The following is an 11,858-nucleotide window of genomic DNA, read 5'->3' as shown; positions in this document are numbered from 1 at the left end:
ATATTCAGGTTTAAACTTTAACCGGGAAGTGGTACGTGACCCAAAGGTGATAACAGACGGATGGGCTAACTACTTCCGAGATTTATATACGTTGTCGGCGACCCTGGACACCGATGTCTCCGGTGAGCAGATAGTAATTCTGAAGTTCAGGACACTCTGAGCTCACTGCATTTCGATCCCAGTACTGTATTAACTCCGGATACAGTACGTGGTGCTATAGCCTCTCCCCCGAGCGGTAAAGCGGCAGGCGCGGACAAAATACAGTATGAACATTTGAGATACGCTAAAGATTTTATACCACCTATTATTGCTAACGTGGTTACATGGATGTTTCGGACTGGATACATTCCTTACTCGCTAAAGAGGGGTGCTATTATAACGTTGCATAAAGGTGGCATGAAGCCCAAGGATAATCCGGACAATTATCGAGCAATTATGTTTTCATCAGTTATTTTTAAACTTTCTGAGCATATTCTTTTAGGGCGATCTAAGGAGTGTATAATGAAACATATTAACACTCAGCAAGGAGGATTCCAAGAAGGTCTTGGATGTACCATGACCATCTTCATTCTTCGGGAAAGTGTTAATTTTGCACGCGAACATGGGTCTAAGGTCTATGTAGCGTTTATGGACTGCAGAAAGACCTTCGACACTGTTTGGCACCCAGGAATCATATACAAACTGAAAAAGGAGTGTGATCTTGACCACACTTCGTTACTATGTTATTCAACGATGTACACCGATATGACAAGCTTCGTACGTTACCACGGACATACATCAGAGTGGTTCTCAGTACGACAGGGAACCAGACAGGAGGGCAAGTCGTCGCCGATTATATATCTCCTATATATCAATATTTCTGACACTATCGATGACGCGTGTGTTAAAATACGTGGTACGTTTATAAGCATTTGCAATAGTGGTTTCCAGAAGGCAACCACAATTATCTCGCTAGTGTCGCATGCTGATGTGCTTGATGTGCACCTTACTGTCCGATAACTTTGTACTATTCAAAGCCAATACACATTGTTTTGTTGGTGTCGACATATATTTGTTAGTGTTAGTGTGCTATTATTTTGAAGATCATGGTTTCTCAGTACATCTCAATAGTGAAGGCAGGAAAAAGAAATCAACAAACATTAAAGCTGTTAAAGAGCGCCTTGGTATTGATTATACTGTGTAAAAGTATTTTGTTTATCCATGCGATACTTGGGTCTGATGCTATTTTTTAACCCAAGTGGATTAGGCAAAACTGCTTCATTGAAGTTGTTTAACAAGTCTATGAAATTCCACGAATGTGCTCAGCAAATCGAAAAACTTCCACATGAACATATCAAAAGAAGAGATTGAACAAGGTGAGCGTGCACTGATTCTCCTATATACGGACAGGCAAATAGACAGCATAAATGATCTGAGAGTCAGGTTTTTCATTGAGAAAACTTCAAGCAACTCTTTATCTATTGATCTGTAAACATTACCACCCTGGTCCAGTGCAACAAAATACCATACACTACGAACATACTCTCAAATAGTGTAATGGAAAAGTTTGGACGAAACCCCCTGTGACTAGGTTGGGTTCTCTAAAACGGCTTACTTGTACCGTAGCCAACTGATATGGCACCAGCTCCAGCCACCTTCATTCAAGAAATACGATTTTCTTATAAAACTGGGTGTAGAAGTATGGCGTGTGGCAGCAGTAAATTAGGCCATATTTGTTCAACAATGTGCCGTAACTGCGTCGGAGCTTGCTACAGTTAAATAATATCGAGTACCGGTAGATCAGACATTAAATGTGTATATTAAAAAGATTTTCGGTAAATGTAATGATCATAATTTCGAAACAGGTGTCCAAGAAATAATAATTTTGAAAAACGTTCAGTTCATTCATATTTGCCATATTTACAACACTTATCCTATGAGATATTTAAATGTAGAATTTCAAAACTCAAATGTATCGCCGAAAATATGGTAATTGATTTGGATTCCTTTCATTATTTAAATGTGACCTTGACCTCAAATATAATAATTTGATTTTGATATGCATAACAAAACTTTGTAATGGTGTACATTTATATGTAAATACATGTAGTTGGATATCTATCAAAGGCAATTTGTGTGTTTGGCCTATAAAGGATTATTTTCTTATTTTTGACCTTTGACCTTAAAAATTTGATATTGAACTTGGATGTTAAGACCTCATTATTATGTAAATTACTTTATCTATGAATGTTAGACCTGCCTGTAAAATGGTTTCACTATTGATTTAATGGTTGCAAAGTTATGCATGGATTTCCGAAAAACAATTCTAAAAAAGCAGAAAATGCCCAACCAGAAATATTTGGGAACTTTATGATTCATGGTAAGACACACCATTTCCAATCAACATTCTTATAATCATTTCTGTATCATTTTTGATCACCCTTAAGCAATTATCTTTTTTTTTCAAAATAGTCGATCAAGCAGGTCAGTGTCAGCCTAGTGGCCAAGCGGCGTGAAGTTAGCGGCCTGGCAGCCTAGCGGCCTAAAATTGGTTTCTATTTCAAACCATTTATACATGCCTTTCCTTCTAAAACAATGACAAATTTATGGTTTCTATTCACAAATCACCATCCTTTAGCGAATATCTGCATTTTCCCCAAAAAAGCTGCCTAAAAAATCCATTATAGCGAATATAAGCATTTTAAATTTTTTTTTGTATTTAGCAAAGTTGTTAAACCATAGATTTATCGTTGTTTTAGAAGAAAACGCATGTATACATACTTTGAAATAGGAAACTATTTTGACCGCTATGTTGCTAGGCCGCCAGGCCGCTAAACTTCACGCCGCTGGGCTTCTAGGTCGCTGAACTGCTCGATCGACTTTTTTTTGAAAAAAATGTTTATAATTGCTTAAGTGTGATAATTTTGGCATAAAAAAGTAAATATAAAAAAAATAGAAGGACAGGCATGTTTAAAAAAATGTTGATAATCGCCTCAGAGTGATAGTGTGTGCATAAAAACAGTTAATATATCATTGTTTTAGAAGAAAAGGCATGCAAACATGCAAAACATGTTTGCATGCCTTTTCTTCTAAAACAATCCTATTATAGGATACCATTTTAGGCCGCTAGGCCACCAAGCCGCTAATTTCACGTCGCTAGACCGTTAGGGCGCTGAAGTGCTTGATCGACTTTTGTAAAAAAAATAATGAAAAACGCTTCAGAGTGATCATTTGGGCATAAAAACAGTCAATATATCATTTTTAGAAGTAAATGGATGTTTACATGATTTGAAATAGCTAACTGCTTAATCGGGTTTTTTGAAAACGAATGTTGATAATTGCTTCAGAGTGATGATTTGTGCATACAAACAGTTAATATATCATTGTTTTAGAAGAAAATTTCACGCCGCTGGGCCGCTAGGCCGCTGAACTGCTTGATCGACTTTTTTGAAAAAAAATGTTTATAATCGCTTCAGATTGATAATTTGTGCATTAAAACAGTTAATTAATCATTGTTTTAGTAGGAAATGTAAAGAAAAATGCTCTGAAAAGAAAACAATTTAAGGGAGCGATGTTAATTTATGAATAAAAAACACTTTGATTTATCATTGTTTTCCAAAAAAAACGCATTGGCAGTTGCTTTGAAATAGAGAAATAAATTAGGCCGCTGGGCCGCCAACTTCACGCCGCTAGGCCGCTTACTTCACGCCGCTAGGCCGCTAACTTCACGCCTCCAGGCCGCTAACTTCCCGCCGCTAGGCCGCTAACTTCACGCCACTAGGCCGCTATGTTTATGTACATATTAAATATTGTTAAGTCGAAATTAGAAAGCCATTAGGCAGCGTTTATCAACACTACAATTTGCATACTTAGTTATTTCGTTTTCGGGCAAGGGCTGCACTAATGTGTAGATAACATCTCTTTTTGTGATGTTTTTTTATTATATTGATGAAAAACATGTTAAATGATTTATGGTTAAATCTAGAACACTGAGAAGCTAGGTTGTGCATTAAGTGAGTGCAAAATCTAGAACTAGAACATTTTAACATGCAGTGTTTGATAACGGTGACATTGAGAGAGTTTATTGTTCATAAGAACGCTGTACAGTAAAGCTTCGGAATTTACCTCATTTTAAGGTATTTACATTTATGATAACATATGTATATAAAACTATATAATATTTTGAATGCAGATATACACGTAATTGCAACTATAATTATTATATGTTTAATTGATTCAAATCGATTTAACATGGAAACTTTTTCTGCATTTTCTTAGAGGTGGGAGGGTAGGGGATAGGGTTTACTTTACGACGACACTGGCCTATCCATAGACGTCGGCCTTAGTTAGGAATGTAGTAAAAACTGTTCATACAGGATGTAGCCTGGTTTCTAAAACGAGCGCAATTGTATAGCACCGTTTGATAATATAACGTCCCTTCCGGGAGACGATTGTTTTTCTTAGTGGTGGGTGCAAACTATGGGTTGACAGTCAACTTAAAACATTCTTTGGTGCGATATTTTTTTCTTTAATAACTTATACCGAGACTGAAGAGTTATAGAGAGGTTTTCATTTTATTTTTGGAGGTTTACAGAGAATGATCAGTGAAATAAAATTGATATGTCATTGTTTCAAACAGCGAAAGTATCAAACTGACAATTTTCACTGATTTGAAATATTAGCCCGCTCGCAGTTACAAACCAAACGTAAGCGTAGGGCTGGGACTCAATTTCAACGACGTCATTTCCAAATTGACGTTACGTGCGCATACACACTGGCGCCGCGTTTTTCCTAAACAAATATAATAAAAATATTAAAATCCCAATAAAGGCATATATTAAAAAGAAAAAAAGTTTGTTTCAGTGAAAGATAGCATTATATTTTACCTCGTTAACACCAAAATTTAATATTTTACTCGCGACTATGCTACTCGTAAAATCTAACTTTTGGTGCTCAACACTAAAACAAACAATTATCCTCTATGTATTAATTCTTTGTGGTCTCTTACAAGCGAACGACCGACAACAACAAAGTGAACATGGCAGCCCCTCCACCGCCTATTACATCACCGGAAGTCAAATTTACACAGGTCAGTTTATTGTAGTAAAATAACATTCAAACGGACCTTTTTCTTCGCCAAAATGATTTTAAACCATTTAACAAATGTCAGAATAAAACGTTTTATTCGGCAGTTCGACTTTTTCATCAAAGTTTACAAAGGCATGCTGAATACTACACACATTGTTGAATACTCTGAAACAGTTTACACAGTTATTAACATTTCCCCAATAGATTTTCATCAACAACGAGTGGGTGAACTCTGCGAGCGGGAAGACGTTCCCGACCATCAACCCGACCAACGGCAAGAAGATATGCGACGTCCAGGAGGGAGACAAGGTAATGTTTGTGAAATCTATAGTGTTGGTAGCTAAATTTTATTTTTATATTCAAAAGCACATACACAACAATTGATTGATCCTTTATTGTTACAATAACATTTTGTTCTCCAGGATGACGTGGATAAAGCGGTGGCTGCGGCGAAGGCTGCCTTCAAGCACGGCTCCCCCTGGCGGTCCATGGACGCCACGAAGAGAGCTGCTCTCTTGAACAAACTGGCGGACCTAGTTGAGAGGGATCGCGTTTACTTAGCGGTTCGTATTCAAATTTTTTCTCGTGCCGTCTCTGAATAAAATGTAAAAAGTATCTTTAATTTATATATATGTACCGTTAACATCACAAATGGTAATGCACACTCTCCTTTCTAGTGCTAATGAACTCCCATTGAGCGGAATCTGGTTTGAAAGCCCTCAAAATTCCTCTTTTAAACAGTGTCCAGTTCAACATTGGATGGCTTTAATATTGTGCTACACTTTACTTTTTGTTCAGAGCCTGGAAACCCTTGACAACGGAAAGCCGTACACTGCAGCATACGCCGGGGATATATCGGGCGTCATCGGTGCATTGCGCTACTACGCGGGTTGGACGGACAAGATGACCGGCAAAACCATACCCGTCGGTGTGTGGATATTTCTTTTTTTCAATATTCCATGCTATTTATGAATGTACTATGTCTATTTTCTGTTTTGATCAAATGTCAAAAGCTCTTCTAACACTAATGTTTATTTGTTTTGCAGACGGGCCGTTTTTCGCCTACACTCGTCATGAGCCTGTTGGAGTTTGTGGACAAATCATACCCGTAATTTATTATCTTCCTTCTGAAACTGGTATACCAAGTACACATTAGATATAGGATATCGATTTATAAATATTATATTCATAGATGTTGGTTTTTAGACCGTCATGTCTTTAAGTGCATCGTTTGTTTTCAGTGGAACTTCCCTGCAGCTTTAGTGGCAATGAAGATCGCCCCTGCCTTAGCCTGTTGTAACACCGTGGTCCTCAAGCCAGCGGAACAGACGCCTCTCACCGCTCTCTACCTGGCGTCCCTGGTGAAGGAGGTATATTTTAAGATGTCCTTGTTGGCACATTCGCTAGAAAGGGCCTGCCCAATGGCAGCATTTGTTTGTGCACGAGTGGCCATTAGTGCTTAAAGTGTGTATTTATTTGCAATGAACATGATTCATATAGCTAATCCAAATAGGTCGACCTGACATAGCCACCATTTTTCAGGCTGGTTTCCCGCCCGGCGTTGTGAACGTGGTTCCCGGCTATGGCCCCACAGCCGGCGCAGCCATAACAAACCACCCAGATATCAGGAAAGTGTCATTCACCGGATCCACGGAGGTTTGTTATAATACGATAAGTCAACAGTTAAGTTCATCGACTGATTGTTTATACCATAATAATTTTATTTTATATTGAGATTTATGGAAACGGCAAAGCTTCAGATGTATGTCAGAGTCAACACCATAGCGTTACTATTACAAGATAATAATTCAGAGTTGCTAGGGTGTCATTGAAAATAGTTTGTGTTAATTCGTAATGAACCACAAAATGATGTCCCTTTTGGTTTTGGTATCGGTAATCTACTAGATGGTGAAATGGCCATAGTTATGTCTGGAAACTAATACTAATGAAACTATTGGACCGGACTATGATGTCCGTTGCCTTTAAGCTAGGAAGCGGTGTCATGAATGCCATGTTCCTCTCATTGTGCTAATATTCATTAAGAATACTGTAATAATAAAGATACATATCTTTGATATAACATTGTGCTATACAAATAAGTCAAATAACTCGATCACACAGGTCGGTAAACTCATCATGGAAGGCGCAGCGAAATCCAACCTGAAACGAGTAACTCTAGAGCTCGGGGGGAAAAGTCCGCTTGTCGTCTTCAAGGACGCAAACTGTTAGTATACTTTACCTATTTGTGCGTAAACATTGTTCATATGTTTGACATGCTCCAAAATTTGTGTGAGCCCTTCTTGTGTCATACCACGGCGCTTATATGCGTATGGGTATCCGACGTTAAACCAAGCTAATGATTGATAATTATGTACCTGAAAATGCTGTAGGCACTATCACTGGGATTTATTCCTGTTTCAGTGGACGAGGTGGTTGAGTGGGCGCATCAGGCAGTATTCTACAACATGGGTCAGGTGTGCACGGCCGGGTCAAGGACGTTTGTACATGAGGACATATATGACGAGTTTGTCAAAAAGGCCGTTGCACGTGCTCAGAAAAGGGTCATCGGTGATCCGTTTGAACTCAAAAACGATAGCGGACCACAGGTAATCAGATATGACATGTAGAATGCTATAACATACGAACGACATGTCTTGGCGTACAGTTACATAGCGTATAAAAATGGTGAAACATTGTTACTAAACCAACCAGCACGTACTATTTGCATAATGTGTGAAAAGGGCACAGGTTTTTGTCGTTTGAAGAAGATCATGGCTCCAGTCTGTGTTTTGTAGGTTGACAATGATCAGTTCGAGAAGATCCTTGAGTTGATAGAGAGCGGGAAGAAAGAGGGTGCGAAGCTGGAGTGTGGCGGGGCCCGGTTGGGTGACGAGGGCTACTTTATCCAGCCCACAGTCTTCTCCAACGTCACCGACAACATGAGGATCGCCAAGGAAGAGGTTATATACAATAAAAACTACTATTGAATTAGGTTTTACCTTTTGTAATACATTATTGAATTGTGATACCCTAAATCATGCCGTTTGTATTATTTGTTCTAGATCTTCGGTCCTGTTCAGCAAATAATAAAGTTCAAGGACATGGAGGAGGTCATAGCACGAGCCAACGATACTGAGTACGGGCTGGCGGCGGCTTGCTTTACGAATGACATTGACACGGCCTTGACCTTTACCAGCAGGGTCGAGGCGGGAACTGTCTGGTACGGAAATATTTTGATTGGTTTAAGGAATTTTCAATTTTGGAATCATGAGAAATCTTGTACTGCTTAACTGTATAGTTATGCACAGTTGTATGTATTTTACAAATTACAGCCGATTAACATGTTTGGGTAGTTAGTAATGTATCATCGGTGAAACGTACACCACAAGCTAAACATAAACGTTTTTGCTTTGTCAAGATCTATAACTCTAAACGGGTTCATGTTTATTAGAATTTTTGTAAAAATGTAGTATGGAGGTATATTTTCAAAAAAGACTTTTAAATATAATAGAAGGGCATTCTGTAAAACCAAGGTCGGTTTATTTCTATCCATCTAACATCAGTGACAAAACGGTCTATGTTCGAGGTACTAAGTTGAAGGCACGAGCTCGGGTTCGGCAATGCGTGTTAATAAGTTAGTCATTAAGTTTGCGGTAGTCGCTGGTCAATTCCAGGGACACCTTGGTGTTTTTCTTCAACGGACAGCTAATCTGTGACGTTTATTTTAAATTGTATTAACCGTTTAAGAAATGACCCCATTACTGATCGAATTTTAACACTGACTCTTTTTATAAAAAAAGAATGTTCAATTGTTGGCAGGTTCAGTTATCAATGTTAACTTATTCTTTTAAATCGCTATGTATACATACTTGATATTTTCCTAACAATCCGCTCTTGCCGGATTGAATATACGCCATACTTAAATAACTATGACACTCGGCACTGCCTTGTGGCGGCCTGCTGCACAAACGACCTTGACAAGGCATTGGTTCGAGTCAGGAACTATGTGTTTAGTACAGATTTTGTTTTTTAGTTTTTGGAGGACCGACTACATGTTTAATTATTGTGACGCGTTAAAGGCTGGGATACTAAGCATGGATATGTGCTGCCTTATTTCACTAACGCCATTGGCAATTTGGAACTACCTTGGTATTTTGCCAAAAGGTTCGGGGCCTTGTGTCTGTAACGTTGGTATACTGGCTGTTGACAGTAGCGATAAGCGTTTCAAATGACCTTGACACGACCTTGACCTTTACAAGCAGGGTCGAAGCTAGAAGGTTACTGTACATGTACGTATATATGTTGAGTTATGTGAGGAATCAAATACAAAATCTACAATACTCTATTTTTTACCAACGAGTTTGATAATACGTTGACCTTTACAGTTATAGTTATCAACACTGAACTAAGCATACGTGATTTCCGAGGAAAATGTTTCCTGAATGTAATTTCGTTCTTCATAAGCAGGATTGTCAATGAAATGACACATCACTAGTTCACTGTGGGGATGTTGTTTTTTTCAGGGTGAATGCTTACCACAAGTCTTCGGTATCGGCTCCATTTGGTGGCTTTAAAATGTCCGGAATCGGAAGAGAAATGTAAGACCTTAAAATGGATCATATGTAAATGTTTAGTTGTTCCATGAATCGACCGAGCTAAATGGACGGGCGTTAGCCGCCGTAGTTATGTAGTAATTTTAAATACAGTGTCAGCTATAAGCGCTAATGTTGTTGTTAGGTAAATGTTATAAAGCCATTTTAAACAAAAGCGTTGTTATCTGATGGATCTCTTAAAAGAATATTAAACCATTAAAGTTGCAGGATGTTTATTTCAAACACTTTTCATGTTGGATGATTTTCCTTGAATTACCGTTGTTCATGCTTGCTATATTTGAACTTCTTTTTCAGGGGTGAATATGGCCTGGCACAGTACACAGAAATCAAAACTGTAAGTGTATTGATTTCTGAATTTACAAACATGTTTTGTCACAATTTAAAGTCCGCCATTCAGACTGTCTTGTTAATGCATACTCTGATCACCTTTTGAATTGGTTTCCTAACATTTAAGGTCTTAAATAAATTAGGAAAATAATTTGAATAATTTTAATTTTAAAAGTTTTCCATCAAGATTACCTTTTACATAATACATAATAAGTATAGCTAAACAACTGAAATTCTCATCTACAGAGCATGCTTTAAATTGAATAAAAGCAACATAAATAAATGTGTGTTTGGCAATGCTAACAAAACACATTTTAAGCATAGTAGAGACGAAATTAGAACATCGCTTCAAACAAATGACAAACTTTTTGCAGTGGTATAATTCTATTCATTGAAACGTCTTAACTTCTGAGAATTTAACAGATTGCTTGTCATACAAAGCAACCACCAAAGGTAATACAGCAGCTTCTTAAAAGTTTAGACAGAAAAATGGTTACAGTTGTTGAAACGTTGGGTATACAGATAATGTATATATGGTTTCAATCCCTCATGATATTATTTCAATGGTTTTGAGATATTTTTTGAAACGGATAATTTCATTTTCTTTATTTGTAATTCTAAAAGTGAGGTTCTGATACTCCCTGAGTACTCAATCAAATGTATTGATCATGCGACATTTTTTTCGTACACTCGTTGATAAGATAAATCTCTGCTTTGCCTAACTTATTTTGATATTTTTCAAAATGTTCCTTAACTTAGGAACCAGTTCTGAAATTGCAGAAGAATGCTGTTGGTTATTTTCAGGTATCACGATAAAATGTGAAAGACGATGTGTTTTAAATAATGTAATATTTAAATGGAAACAAAGTCCATTTTCCATCGGCCTTTTTCTATCGAAAACAACTTCGGTTATATGGACGGTTAACAATGACAGAAATCTTTACATTTAACTACGCTGCAAATAGATCGCGAAGTCATTTCTATTGAGCGGTTAAACTTGATGACTTTACCCTTGAAATTCTGAATTATTTATGCAATTTTACACTTCACTGGCAATCAATATTAACTAAGTTATACAAAATACACGTTAAAATACAACAAAAATTAATACTATTATTTAAAATATTTACGAACTACTTCTACTGATATACCGGCATATACATCCGGAGTTGTTTTCGATGGAAAATGGCCGATGTGCCGATGAACGTTTCCCTAAATCTAAGATGGTTACACTATACTTTTACAATTTTCTTTATGTTTCTCAATCTCATACGCATGAGCGAGAGATAAAAAAAAAGTTTTGAAAACTAACATTATACTCTATGTTCGTTTTTGCAATTTCATTCAAAAGAAAAAAATCCAGGTAGTTTCCTTATCATGTATTTTTTACCCCCATCACTTCAGTCATAACAGTAAAGTGTGTTCTCAAAAAATAATACAATTGTAACAGTATTTTCCACAATAATGACTTTAGAACAATCGTATACTTTATATTTTATCATTGAAGTAAACAAACACTTTTTATTGGTGATCTTGATGCATGTTTTTCTTCTTTTTTTGTCACGGCGGCTGTATGCCATGCAAGAAGGTTTTACTTGTAATTTTACTTTCTCATTTATGCTACAGGTGATGATGAAAACAAGCCAAAAGCTGTAGACCGGTAGATGGACAGATTGAATCCAGAAGGGGGCGGAGAGGCAACAGTGTCTAGGCTAACTACAGAAAAGTGGCATAAACGAACTATTAAAACAGTGAATGAACAAAAAATGGTGATTGAACTTGTATGCAAAATCATTTGTTAAGGTCTAATCTGTGTTAAGGTTAAATAAACAAATAAACTTTTCTTCCATA

The 11,858-nt window shown here is 37.2% G+C and overlaps 1 protein-coding gene across 1 annotated transcript; it reads left to right on the top strand.

Annotated features, from left to right (window-relative positions):
* The first annotated feature begins 3,965 nt into the window (after window positions 1-3,965).
* LOC128226624 (aldehyde dehydrogenase 1A1-like) lies at window positions 3,966-11,858 on the top strand. The gene is made up of 15 exons (XM_052936587.1): window positions 3,966-4,115; window positions 4,991-5,068; window positions 5,272-5,376; window positions 5,490-5,630; window positions 5,866-5,995; window positions 6,114-6,175; window positions 6,309-6,437; window positions 6,610-6,723; window positions 7,189-7,291; window positions 7,489-7,673; window positions 7,863-8,027; window positions 8,130-8,287; window positions 9,591-9,665; window positions 9,975-10,014; window positions 11,634-11,858. The coding sequence occupies exons 2-15, from the start codon at window positions 5,018-5,020 to the stop codon at window positions 11,661-11,663; spliced, it is 1,488 nt and encodes a 495-aa protein (XP_052792547.1). The 5' UTR covers window positions 3,966-4,115; window positions 4,991-5,017; the 3' UTR covers window positions 11,664-11,858.

Source organism: Mya arenaria, chromosome 3 (assembly GCF_026914265.1).
Source record: "Mya arenaria isolate MELC-2E11 chromosome 3, ASM2691426v1".
Lineage (NCBI taxonomy): Eukaryota > Metazoa > Mollusca > Bivalvia > Myida > Myidae > Mya > Mya arenaria.
Note: the sequence above shows the minus strand (reverse complement) of the source record. Positions and strands in the feature narration are given on the sequence as shown.

Bases quoted from the DNA above. Each gene is read 5' to 3' on its own strand.
- LOC128226624 (XM_052936587.1), top strand. From the start codon at position 5,018: ATGGCAGCCCCTCCACCGCCTATTACATCACCGGAAGTCAAATTTACA. The intron at 5,631-5,865 runs GTTCGTATTCAA...CTTTTTGTTCAG, and splicing joins GGGATCGCGTTTACTTAGCG to AGCCTGGAAACCCTTGACAA. The intron at 5,996-6,113 runs GTGTGTGGATAT...TTTGTTTTGCAG, and splicing joins CGGCAAAACCATACCCGTCG to ACGGGCCGTTTTTCGCCTAC.